The sequence below is a fragment of the Equus caballus genome, chromosome 24 (genome assembly GCF_041296265.1).
Source record: "Equus caballus isolate H_3958 breed thoroughbred chromosome 24, TB-T2T, whole genome shotgun sequence".
Taxonomy (NCBI): Eukaryota; Metazoa; Chordata; class Mammalia; order Perissodactyla; family Equidae; genus Equus; species Equus caballus.
The window spans coordinates 49,883,140-49,896,404 of NC_091707.1; the positions used below are offsets into that span (position 1 = coordinate 49,883,140).

The 13,265-nt window shown below is 56.0% G+C and overlaps 1 protein-coding gene across 4 annotated transcripts; it reads right to left on the reverse strand.

Annotated features, from left to right (window-relative positions):
• Positions 1–2,158: 2,158 nt before the first annotated feature.
• LOC100065068 (alpha-1-antiproteinase 2-like) lies at positions 2,159–13,032 on the reverse strand. Of its 4 annotated transcripts, none has more exons than XM_070249147.1 (6): positions 12,917–13,000; positions 11,872–11,972; positions 6,293–6,951; positions 4,591–4,861; positions 3,270–3,417; positions 2,159–2,436 (listed from the first exon to the last, which is right to left on the reverse strand). In XM_070249147.1, the coding sequence occupies exons 3-6, from the start codon at positions 6,945–6,947 to the stop codon at positions 2,245–2,247; spliced, it is 1,266 nt and encodes a 421-aa protein (XP_070105248.1). In that variant the 5' UTR covers positions 6,948–6,951; positions 11,872–11,972; positions 12,917–13,000; the 3' UTR covers positions 2,159–2,244.
• Between the last annotated feature and the right edge of the window lie 233 nt (positions 13,033–13,265).

Sequence of the window (13,265 nt, forward strand, 5' to 3'; positions counted from 1 at the left end):
AACGACAGGCCATTCTTCCGGGCACAATGGCGGCATCTCAGGTGAGTGCCCTGAGCTCAGTTTCCTTGGTCCTCCTTGGGCTCTCAGGAATGCCACTGGCCTTTGCGCCTGCCCCTTTGCTCCCACAGACTGCCGTGTGGGGACCACGACCGGTTGGGCAAGTCACTTGCTCTGGGTTCTGAGCTCGTTAACCTCAGGGGGAGAGCCCCAGCCGCTCAGGGGACGTTCTTATTCCAGAGCATCGCTGCTTGCGCTGTGGGCTCCCAGCATTCCTCCTCCTTCAAGGAGCAATCTAGCTCCGTGAAGGTCCAGCGTGGCCAGCTGGTAGGTAGCGTGGGTGACGTGCTGAGGTTTGGATGAACAAGGAGAGCCCGGGAAGCCAGCTCTGCCACTTACAAGCTCTGTGACCTTGAGCAGGACAACTGGCCTCTCGGAGCCTCAGTTTCTTCCTCTGTAGAATGTGCAAATAAGAGAGAGGGCCTCCACTTGCAACCTCACAGCCCTGCTGTGAGGATTAAAGGCGAAAATGCTCTGAGTGCTTACACAGGGAGCTCATCGATGCAAAAGCCATCACCATCATCCCTCATGTTGGCACCCTGCTCTGCTATCCTCGATAAGCTGTTTTAACTATCTGAAGTGATCCCACACCAACTCCCAACTCAAGGTAGATTATATAACCACGATGAGGCTATGGAGGCTCAGAGATGTATGGCAAGTCACTAAAGACACACAGCTGGAAAGTGGCAGAGGCTGAACTCGATCCAGGTCTTTAGCCCCTCGGGTCTGGGATTATTGTACGTGCTTGACGAGGTTCGTATCCTCAATGGACTTTGTGGAATTGGAAGTCTTGAGGCAGAGAAAACTCAAGAGGACATGAGACACTGGAAAAAGGGAATCTTTAACCATTATACTGTTATGTGAAGTTGCACATATATGGCCATTTTGACTGAAAAGGTATAAATCTCATAGGACTCAACCTAGTTGTTCAGGTGCACACTCGTGCCCAGGGAGTGGCTTAGGCGGTGATTCCTAGATTTGAGTGGGATGGGGTCATCCTGCCATGGGACCAGCATGTTCCATGGGAGTTTGGGTGCTGGTCCCTCAGGCTGGGGGTCCAGCATCTTCCTGACAGCTGTGGCCCTTCAGCAGGGCGTTGGAGGATGGGAAGGAGCCTGGTGGCCCTTCCTGAAAAGGGCTGCTCCCAGCACAGCCTCTGGCTGTGGCCCAGGAGCTGGGCTTTCCCTCCGAAGACCACGGGGAGGGTCCTCAGGCAAGTTGAAATGTGAGCCCATCAGACTCGGCCAGGGGAGGGCGGGCAGGGCCAGAGGCTGTCGATGGTCTGTTAGACTTCCTCTCTCTCGACCAAAGAATCGTTAGAATGACTTTCCAGAGCCATCCAGGGCACCCTGGCCACCTGATTAGGGAGGAGAAGAGGACGCAGGACAAGTGCCTTGGGGGCCTGAGAGTCCTGGGGGAATTGGAGCAGGTGATACACGCCAGGAGGGAAGAGCTGTGTGCTGGAGGATCCCTGGGGCAGAGATGAAATGCCGAGGACAGAAGCATATACTTCTGGTCCAGCCCCACTGGAAAGAGCTCCAGGAAGAACCAGCCAGAGCCACTTGCAGAAAGACCTGTGCGCTGTCGGGTCCAAGCCTGGCTTGGGGAACAATGTGGGATGAGAAGGGGAGCCGGTGTTTCCCTTTTGCTGCTGGAGATGTGGCAGCTCAAGGTCCCCATGTGAGCTGAAGGCTCTGGGAGCAACAGGGAGGCAGCCTCATGGTCGGGACTGGCTGCCCTGCAGGGTGAGGGCTGTCACGGAGGAGTGCGGGGGTTCCACGAGCACCAGCAGGGCTGGGGGCTCAGGAGGAGGGCCTAGTGGATGCTTGGTGGAGGTGGGAGACTCGGGCTGGTATCTGAGCCCGTGCCATTCCTCCTGGGGGATTCCCAGACAAGACTGGGAGGTCTGGAGCTTTTCAGGAAGCTGTGGGTTTCAGCCAACATTTCATCGAGGCCCAGCACAGGGCCTGTGTGGGGTAAATGCTTAGTTGACATGAATACGGTGGATACAGGGAAGGTTGCTGTGACCTGGGTTGCACACACATCGTGGGGTCGTCAACACAGACTCAGAGCCAAGAAATGAGAGCTTTGCCCGTCACACTGAAGCTTGGGCCAGGTCAGCCATTCTTTAATGTAGTCTGGGGTGGGGACCTGGCCTGGGAGGGGAGGGCTGAACCAGAAAGGCAGTTATTTTTGGGTGGGATCCACTACCTTTCCCACGAAGAGGGGACTCTTGGTGTTTCTATCGTAGATGATTAAGATGAAGGGCCTGTTGAACTCCAGCTCTGGGGGTAATGACATGGGGATCATTTCCCACATCGTAGCTCCAGCAGCTTCAGTGCCTTTCTCGTCAATGGTCAGCACGGCCTTGTGCAGCGCCTGGAGGGGAGAGGGCACAGAGGCCTGTTCTGAGCAGGGTCGGGAGGATCCCCACCCCGGCCTGGGAGCAAGGCCTGATGAGGAGGGCGTTCTCTGGTGGGCTCACTCAGGCCTCTCTCATCCACTGGCCTGCATCCCATCCTCGTCCTCACTCTCTGCAGGGGGCCCACGGGCCTCCTTCACCTCCTCCAGCAGCTGCCTGACTCCGCCATGGCGCCCTCACTCCTCCTCCCGTGCCACCGTCCTCAGCCTCCCTGCAAACAGCCTCACCCTCAGGAGGGAGAGGGGTTTCCGGCACATCTCTTGTTTGTATAGCAGATTTCAAGCTCCTTGGGGACCAGGCTGAGACGGGGACCTTCTCAGCACCCACTCCACACCAGGCACTCGGTTGGTGCCCGGTCATTGAGCTGCACTGGTGTCTCTGATCACCTGCAATTCTCCTGAAGAACTGGCATCTCAGCCGAAGTCCCTGGTTCACTTGGACTCAGTGACTCGCGAGGATCTCCCAGAGTCAGGGGACTCAGGGGCCCAAAGTGCTCGGAAAGCCCTGAGCCTAAGCCTGTCTTTGTAAACACGGGTCCATCGAGGCCAAGAAGGGAAGGCCCTGCACACAGATGGCACAGAGGTCGAGGTGTCTGGCCTGGAGGAGGTCCCTGAGACGCCAGCAGCGCTGAGGCCGCCTCCTCTGCTCTGCCCTCTGAGCCCATCCAATCCAGCTGGAGGTAGCGGCCCTCCTGGGAGGCCCTCCGCCTGCAGGCGTGTTTGCGTCCTCAGACCCAACCCTGAGCTGCGGCCCCCACACATCTGCCCCACGGACGCAGGGACAGACTCACCTTGGACACTGTCAAGGGCGCTTCCTCGGTGATCCCGGAGAGGTCTGCCTGCCTGCTGAAGACCTTGGTGATGCCCAGCTCAGGCAGGATGCTTGTTAGATCATAAGTTCCAGAAATGGACAGTTTGGGCAAATGTACATTGACGAAACTGTCACAAAGGTTAGATAACACAGGAGTTTATTTCAGAGCATTGAAAGTGCTCCCTTTCTGAGCCTTTCTCCCACTTAGCCCCCTATGCCCCTGCCCACATGAGGACGTGAGGTCAGCCTGGGTTTATTCTGCTTTTAGGCCGCGTACACCTGTGTCAGAGGACATCAGAATCACAGGACCCTCTTGTCCTGCAAAGCCTCTCCAATGCCACCTCCTCTGAGAAGCCCTCCAAGCAGATCCAGGTGTCCTCTGGGAAGCACTTTGCACACTGTCCTGCAGGGTTTGGCCACCCCAGAGTGGGCCTTCTCTGGGCCCGAATCCCAGGGGAATGTGAGGTGTGGGGTGAGATTCTGAGTGACATCTGTTTGGTGAGTGATGAGTGACTGGGGGCCTGAGTCAGCTCTCGTTTTCCATGGGGACGCCGTGCCACCCTGCGGATCTGACATGTGGCTGACTGGCACTCAGGCTCTGTCTGGTCTGTTCTGGATCCAGCCCACCTTGTTCTGTTTACTCTGCCTCTGGTGCCCGAACACAGGAGGCGGGGAAGAGGTCCTAAAACGTCTATTCATGTTTTTAACCTCACAGTTCTTTGCCTTCTCATTTCTGTTTCATAATGTACATAATAGAACAGTGCAGGAGGCCTGGGCGTTGGATGGATTCAGAGATCTGCACTATTTGGGCTGCAGCCTCAGGTATCGCTTCACTCCAGAGCACCCGGTCCAACGACCCCGATCTAACATCAGAGGAACCCAACGCCCTCAGCATGTGCTGCAGTCCCCACTCTGGGCCTTTGCTCTCCTGCTCTCAGCAGCTCCCCCTGCCCAGCGTGGACGTTCTAGCCTTTGCTCCACAGCAACTGCTCCCTTTGCCAGGGAACCCACCCCGTCCTCCAGGTTCCCCCACGGCATGTGCTGGTGTTGCTCGCCCAGTTTGGGCCCTGGCACCGGAAGGGGCAGTGTCAGTGCTGGGGAATGTCCCCAGGACCAGGACGTTCACCTCCTCAGCTGTGGGCCCGTCCCTCTCCCGGAGCCTGAGTGGTGCTACCTGAACGGACGCTGGGTTCTGTCTGGACTCACAAGGTCACGCGATGTGGCTGTGTGCCATGGGATGTGGACCCCCCTTCCAACCTACTGGCCTGACCTCCTGTGGCATCTCAAGGTTTGGAAGTCACCTCGAGTGTCTGTTTCCCAAGAACCTGGCGAGGATCCCCTTGGTGAGCGTGTCCTCGAGGTGCCGCAGCTTCCCCTGGTCGGGCAGGATGAAGAAGGCCGTGGCGTTGCCCGCGTAGTCCAACAGCAGCACCCAGCTGGAGAGCGCGTCAGAGTACTGGACGTCAAAGCTGCTCAGGCGGTGCATCATGGGCACCCTGACCGTGGTCTTCTCGTCCACGTGGAAGTCCTGCTCTGTCGTCGACTCAGGCTCGAAGGGCTTCTCCCATTTGCCTGGAGAGAAGGGAAGGTGGACATCAGCCAGGGTGGGAAAAGGTCTAGAATAGGGTAGCAGAATGAAGGAGCCGAGAACCTCCGAGACGAGACCTCTCTCTGAGCCTCAGCTTCCCCATCTGTAAACGGGGCTAACAGGAACAGTCAGAAAACTGACGGACTTTTGCGAGGATAATGCAGGACTTGAGAAGGATCCAGAATATCTATATTATAGAAAGGAAGGGCTGCCCATCTGGCTGTGCAGAGTAAGCGTTTTTACTTGTATATCATGTTTGTTTGCTGGTGGCTTGGGATATTTGAAATGCAAATTATGGGCAAGAGTTGTACTCTGCATCCCCTTGCCTCGGGCTCCCTGCCAATTGTCAGGTGACAGTTCTTATCATCCAGGGAAATCACTCTTGATCTCACCCTAACTTCCTGTTCCTGGACCAGCATGTGAAATGCGGATGCCTGGGGAGCTCCCCGCTGCCACACCAAGAGAAGGTCACCGTCCCGGCAGGTGAGAGTAGACGGGTGGCTCGGGGATCCCTGAGCCCAAATTTCTGATTGGACAGGAGATGGAGACTGAGGCGGGAGATGGGGTGAGAGCCCCCACCCTAAAGCCCACAGCAGAGCTGAGACATAGAAGTGCTGACTCCAGCTGGGACCTCTCCATCGCCCTATTGCCTGTAGAGCAAGCAGCCAAGAGTGTGCAGGAAGCAGCCCCTGGCCTGGACCCTCCCCTCCCACCCCAGGCTATTCCCATGGGCATTTAAAGTGCCTTAGGATGCCCTCTGGGACCCACAGGTTCCTGACAGTTTCAACACTCAGCGAGGAGGCAGGCTGACATTCAAGGTTGGCTGAACACCTGCTAAGGGAGTGCCGAGTCCCGTGTTCTTTGTAACGTGTTTAAACCTCACAGGAAGCTGCCACCAAGAATCTTATGATGTCCTGGTAACAGAGAGGAAACTGGAACCTCCAAGAGGCAAAATGACTTGCCCACAGTCAAACAGCTAAGAAGTGGTAGAGGCAGGATTTGAACCGGGGTCTTTCCGACTCTCAAGCTGTCCCTATTTCCACTAGACGAGAGTTGTCAGAAGTGCGTCCCATGAGACTATTCCCTTCATAGCCTCTACTAAAATTTGCTTTTCTGGGTCTCTATCTTGGGAGACATTGCATACTGTACCCCCCTCCCAGGTGGCAGTTTACATGCACTGCAGGACACTAACAGCTCTGGAAAGGCTGCAGAGAAGATAATGATTTGCCTATTGAGAGCACCATTCCCCAACCTTCTTTGCTCGTGGAAAGTTTTTAGTGGTTGTATGTGGAAAATTGAATAGCACCTCCCAAGATTCCGCCCTGCACTGCCTCGGAAAGTTTAAGAAGGGAGTGTTTGGCAATGTTGTTGGCTGTTTCCATGGGAACTAGCTCAGGTTGGTTGTGCAACCTTACCTTTAAAAAAAATGTAATTCACCAGAGCCAAAACTGTGTCTTTGTCAAGATCCTTGACCAAATCCACAATTTTTCCTTGGGTTCCCTTTTCTACATAGTCATTGATCTGTTTCTTGGCCTCTTCGGTGTCCCCGAAGTTGATGGAGAAGGCTTCTGAGTGGTACAGGTTCTTGACATCCTCCTGAAACTTATCCACTAGCTTCACAGTCTTGTCGATGAACAGCCCGTTGCCCGTGGTCAGCTGCAGTTGATTGTCTTGCTGGTTGAGGACTCGGAGGAGATGCTGGAAGCCGTCGTGGATCTGAGCCTCAGCTAGCTCAGTGAGGTTGAAACTGAGGCCCTCCAGGATCTGGGTGTGAGTGTCGCCCTTGGCTCCCAGGGAGAGCAACGCGAAGGCGGTCGCGATGCTGACTGGGGAGAAGAAGATGTTGGTGGTGTTGGACTGATGGGCCACGTGGCGGTACAGGCTGAAGGCGAAGTCAGCCAGGTTCGGGGCAATCTTGTGTTCGGCTGGCTCCTGCAGGTGTTCCTCATCATGTGCAGTTGCATGTGTCTCCTGCACAGCACATCCCTGAGGATCCTCAGCCAGGCAGCTGGGGACCAGGCAGCACAGGCATGCCAGCAGGAGGAGGCACCATGTGACGGAGGATGGCATTGTCCTGCAAGAGAGAGAAGGGGCACCAAGCCCCAGTCAGGCCACACGACGAGTCCCTGGGCCAGTCATCAGTACCATGGAGAGCAACCACAGTTTATGAAACACCTACTCTGTGCCAAGCACTGTCCTACATCACCATCAAGGAAAGACTCAGAACGGTGCAAAGACTTTGATGGTGCTTACCGCATGCCAAGCTCCACTCTAGGCACTTTACTGTCTTATCCCATTGCCCTGGTGTCATGGACCCCGGAGGTAGGTCACGTGACAAGTCTCGGTTTACAGATGAGGGCACCAAAGGCCAGGGAGGTGTAAGTCACCTGCCCAAGGTCACAGAGCAGTAAGGCAGCAGGACCAGCATAACACACCCAGGTGGTCTGGGTCTGGAGTCCATGCTCTCCATGGCTCCACTAACATCGGCAGTGACCCGAGTTGGGCATGCCACAGCCCCTATTTTACAAAAGATGAAACTGAGGCACGGGAAGCATAATGTACACATGCACAATTACCCAGGAAGCAGCTCAGATCAGGTTCAGGGATCATTGGGTCTGGAATGGCCCTGGAGGGCTGCTGTTGAACCCTGTTATTTAATGCTCAGAGGAGCTGCTGCCCAGAAAGGAGAGGATGTTGCCCCATGACACAGAGCCAGCACACAGCGGAGCTTTGACGAAACTCAGGAGGAGGCTGTCCCCACTCAACACTTGCAGCGAGCCTGAGCCCCGAGGAGTTCCCTGAGCTGGAGGGCTGCCCTCACGAGGAGTCTGCGGCCTCAGCTACATGACTGCGCTGTGCTCCCTGCAGTCAGCTAAGCTGCTCCTCCTGGTCACCATCTGTGCCCCAGCTCTGGGCTCAGCAGTGACGTGGGTGTGAGAGATGCTGGTCTCTCCAGTAAAGCGGGGGCTCGTGTGTGCCTGTTTGGCAGGGGGAGGAGTTGAAAAAGCATCTCTTTTCTCTTCAGACAGATCTGAATTCTAATCTGGGCTCTGCCACTACCAGCTGTGTGACCTAGGACAAGTCATTTAGTCTCTCCGGCCCTCAGTTTGCCTTGTATGGAAAGGGAGATTGTTGGGAGAATTCAGTGAAATAGGTCTAGCTACCAAACCTTCCACTGGAAGGACCTGAGGGAGCAGCTGTTTGAGGAAGAGGCTGCTAAGGGCGCAGACTTGAAGCCTTCAGAGGATAAGCCAGAGAGGGAGATGTGTTCCATGGTGGTTGGGGGGAGACAATAGGGAGTGGCGAGGCCTGTGGCTGGACCAGCAAGAACAGGCTCCATCTAGTGATGGTCAAAGTCAATGTCCCCCACAGCAACATGGACCTGCCCTGCCTCGCAGAGCTCCCTTTGCTCCAGGTGTGACCCAGCCTCGGCCACCAGCCTGCAGCCTCCTACATACAACCTGCTCTCCTCACAGATGGGGAAACCGAGTTCCAAGCGGGGGAGAGATGCCTGCAACCACATAGCTAGTTATTACTCACATCACTAAAAACTTCATCTTAACAAAACGCAAAGACAAAAGAATCCTTGAATTTGGAATATGAAAACCAGAGGGGAAAAAGTTAGAAACAAGAAATTCTGGGTTGCATGTACCCCCGTGGACTTTTAAACGTTTCTTTCCAATCAAGCAACAAAGTAGAGCACAATGCTGGTTTCTTTCCACTGCCTTTTCTCTGGCCCTCATGCCTCTCAATAACCCAAACAGAGCAGATCACACATTTACATAAACATGTGTATGTTTTTCCTAAAGCAGCCAGTGGTTTCAGAGCTGCCGATGGTGCTAAAATTAGGCCTGACTATCCCGTTTCCCTCAGGTTCCTCTTTACTGAACCCGCTGAATCCCGGTACTGTCCTTCTCGGTTTATGGAAATTCCCAGTCTTTGCAGGGCTCAGAGATCAGAAGAGTTTTGGGCCCTCACAAGGTGGGGACACTAAACATGCAGAGTGGTTTCAGGGCTGGAGGCTGTGGCTTCCGGGCCTGACAGGCCCACTACTGACCGCTTGGCCTTGGGCAAGCACCTTCTGGTCCTGGGGCCTCGCTCTCCCCGACCGTGTAAATTGACGTGCATAAAGACCTACTTGAGGTCCCTGTGTACTGACGCCGGATTCTGAATTAAAGGGGTCTGTGGGTTTGGGGCAGCAACGTGGGCTGAGACTTCCCATGCGGAGGGCTGGGGTGAGGGGTCCCCCCACTACCCGGGGGCTGCTGGCCTCTGAGAAGGTGCAAGGTGGCTGGGGTTGTGATGGAGGGGCGACAGCTGGGGTGAGCACTTGTCCCACTAATCCATCTTCCTGGGCGTTACTTCACCTACTCTGACTTTCTCCTTTTAATGGTCTGAGGCCCAGAGAGGGTCAGGGGCTTGCCAAGGCCACACAGCGAGGCAGTGACAAAGCTGGAACAAGTCTTAGTTTTCCCCTACTTGAGATGTAGACCGAGACTGCCATCTCTTCAGGTCTCAGACTCTAGGAATGTCAGAATTGGGCCCTGAGGGACGCTGAGGACGGCCTTGAGCCTCCCGTTGGCTTCGTTTTGCCTCCTAGTCGGTTCCTTACAACTTCAGGGGCTCAAGAGTCTCTTCTCTTCTCACCCTTCTACCAAAGGCAGCACCCTACACCCCCAAAGCCTCGTGTCTGGAAGCCGACGGGACATGAGGAAGCAGATGGCGAACGAGGTATACGGGCCAAGCTTCAAAGCTAAAGGATGAAGCCGTCACAGCGCCACGCGCAGGGTCCGCGGCAGGCGGGCGCAGTCTTCGGCAGCGAGGGGAGGGTGAAGTGAGCCACGGCTTTGCCTATTCTCACACCTTTTCCACCCAGGAACACAGAAGGAGCGACCAGGAGCAACCCAGCGGGGTCCAGGGAGATCATTGTGGCACAAGGTCACAACCTGCTGAAAACTGGCGCTAAGAAGCCCAGGTGTGACCCAGGTCTGCCATGAGCAGGGGGCTTCACTTCCTTGGGCCTCGGCTTGCTGCCTGGAAAGTGGAGAAAAGAACCTCTTGAGGGGCCGACGTGAGGAACCAACACGGTGATGGGCGGCGGACACGCACCAGGTGTGAAAGCCCTCCCTGCTCCTGCACACGGGCAGAGCTCACCCTTGAGAACTGGCAGATTTCCTCCCGGCGAGCCGCCACCTTGCACAGACCAGGAAGGGCCCCTGCTCAGCACAGAACTGCCTCTGAGTTCGGAAAATATAAAATTCAGTTCTCCAGGATTGATTTATGCCTGTTAGCTGCCAATCCCTATGCCCGGCTAACGCCAGCATCAGCATCACTGTCATCTTCACACTTAGGAACAGCAGGGGCTGCATACGCACTGTCTCAGCCACTCTCCCCTCGAAGCTTACCCTGTGAGGTGGGCATTACTGTTAGCCCTGTTTCGTGGATGGAGAAACTGAGGCCTTCGGAGTTTGAGTGACTTACCGAAAACCACAGAGCTAGTTGCTTATGGAACTGGGATGTAAGCCCAGGCATTTCGATTCTAGAACCCGCCATTTAGCCCTTCTCTGTGTATAAAGCTGAATCCAGAGGGCTCGAAGCAGAAAACCTCAAAGGTGGCCTGAGTGAATGAAAAGGGGCAGCGTCGCCCTGTGGCTAAGATCAGGCGCTATGAGGCCAGAAGGCCCGAGTTCGATTTGCTATCAGCTGTGTGACCTTGGATAAATTACTTAACCTTTCCGAATCTCAGTTTCCTGGAAATGATAAGGCTGCACTTCCCCACAGAGCTATTGTGCAAATACATGCAAAGTGCCAAGAAATGCGGGGCACACAGTCAGCTCTCCAGAAGCATCAGTTGTCATGGATATTCCTGTGGATATTTCAGAGCACTATAAGGTTGCCTCAGCCACCATAGAGTCATCTTTGTAGGCCCCGTCTCCAAAAACCAACAACAGAAAAATCCTATCCTCCCAATGCCCCAGAGGTCAAGACTGGCGGGGATGGAGTGAGGGGAAAAAAGCAAAAGTTCTCTAGGTTTCTCCAAAGAAGACAGAGAGGTTGAGCAGTCATCTAGGGTCACTCAGCATCAGAGAAGCCTGGAGGCCAGCCCGGACTTTCCACTCCCCAACTGAGACCAGAGAGAATCATGTTGACAGTAGGAACAGGATGCAGAGCATGGGTGCTGGAACTAGGTGGCCTGAGTTTGAATCCCGGCTGGTGCATAAATTGGGGCAAGTTCCGAACCTCTCTGTCCCCAGTTTCCTCATCTGTAAAATGGGAACATGCACGGTAACCACGTCTGAAGGTTGCTGGGGGCCCAATGCCTGACTGCGTGCAAGGAGCTGAGAAGCTGCCTGGCTGGAGCCATGGCTCAGGAGCCAGCACGCAGCCCCGACGACAGCGCCCTGCCCTGGGCTTCCCATTGCCCTGACTCCCACAGGCCCCTCGTGTGCAGTGAGGCCCATTGCGACCCCTCCATGCCGAGGCTGGGTGCGGTTCTGCTCAGGGCATCTGCAGAGGCTGGAGGCCCATTGAGCGGCTGAACCTGGGCTCCTGGTGGGGCCTGGCTTCACCACCTGGTCCCTATAGGAGCCTGGTCCTCACTGCCCCTCCCTGGGCCTCATCCTTCTCATCTATAGAAGGGGAGAAAGATACTCACCCAAGCGGTAGGGGAGGTGGTGCAGCCTACAGGAGACAACCCGCAAAAATGACACAGGAGCTGTGCCGACTGAAAGGTGCTCCTTCCTGGGGCCCCAGGGTGCCAGGGCCAGACACCCACTTCCACTCGTGCTCACAGAGGACACTTTATCCACCAGTAGGGATTGGGGGGCCCTGGGCAGGCTTGGGGAGCGGGAAAGGACCTCTAAGGCTGCTGTTACTATGACAATGGGAGACCCAGCCCCGGCCCACTCCGTCCTCCTTCATCCCAGGCCTGCCTGGGCAGCACAGGGACGTGGGGGCCTCTGTGGAGGCTCTGGCCAGTGGAAGGCATACTTACGATTCAGTGTCCCAGGTCAGTGCTGGTGACTGAGGCTGAGGTTACAGAACCCCGTCCTCGTCCGTATTTAAGCAGTGGGCCCAGAGCGACAACAGGGGAGGCTGTTGGTGAATATTAACCAGTTCTCCAATGAGCAAACAGGGACTAAGTCCGTTGGCTGGACACTGAGCTGCCCGCCCACGCTGCCCGTATGTGCTGTGCCTGGGCAGCAGCCAGCCCTGCTCCGGATCCCAAAGGCAGGCATTGTGCCCAGCTCCTGAACCACAGAGTCCTGGGCCCAAGGTGGGCTGTCATGACTCAGCCCCTCTTTGGCTCGGCAGTACTGTGCTGGCCTACACTCCCACTGGGAATTCTCAGTGGCTGCCCCACGAGGAGCAAGAGCTACCCTTTCCTGGGCCACCTTGAAATCCCTACTGCCGAAGATGTTACCAGTGGGCTGGGGTCGGGGGGTGTTGGAGGAGGTTCTGAGCCCATTTAGCACATGGGGAAGTTGAGGGCCAAGTATAAAGGCTGCTCATCTCAAGTCACCAAGCCAGTCTCAAATACAAAACTCCCTGGACTTCCCCTAGGAGGAGATGGGTCAGGACTGATACTGACACTGCCACTTTAGGCTGACACGGGCGGCCGTGGGCACAGGTCAGGGGTCAGAGAGTAAATGTAGAAAGGAGCACTGTGCTGCCTTAGGCAAGCTGCATCTTTCCTCTCCCTGTGCCTCAGTTCCCCCATCTGTACATTGGCCTCCCTCCTTGCCCCTTCTACCTCCAATTGCAGGCTCTGTGGTGGAGGCCACGCCTCCTGCTGCAGCCCACCGCCCCCGTCCTGCTTCAGTGGGCCTCCGAGGCCTCCGAGGGCTCCAAGGCCTGCAGCCCTGAGCACAGCAACAAGTCTCTGCAGGACCCGCCCAGGAGGAAGGAGGCTCCTGGTGGTGGAGGCAGCAGGTGCGGGAGGGGTGGGGAACTGGAGCAGGAAGCTGCCTTGCACAAACTGCCAGCAGTCAGCCAGAAGTCAGATGGCCCTTCCCGTCCTGGGCTGTCCAGTATGTCACCTGCTGTTCCTGTTGAGTCCCTCCTGTGTGACCCAGGACAAGCCACCGAGTTCCTCTGAGCCTCTGTAAGAGCGATTAATGAAGAAGACACTCATTGCCCTCCTGGCCCCGGGCCTGGCACCAGCATCTTGGCAGGTTTCCAGGGCCAATTCTGGAGGGAAGAGGGCTGGGCCACCTCTGAAATGTCCAACAGGAGCCGGAGGCTGGGAAGGGTGTGCATATATAGGAGAGGTGTGTGTCACGGAGCCTGGCTGGGGGCAGAAGGGGAGCGAGACATCCCCGTGGGACTGAGCCGTGTGAAGGAGAAGTGAAGGCAGCACACCCAGCTGGAGGAGGGGGAAGAAGTGAG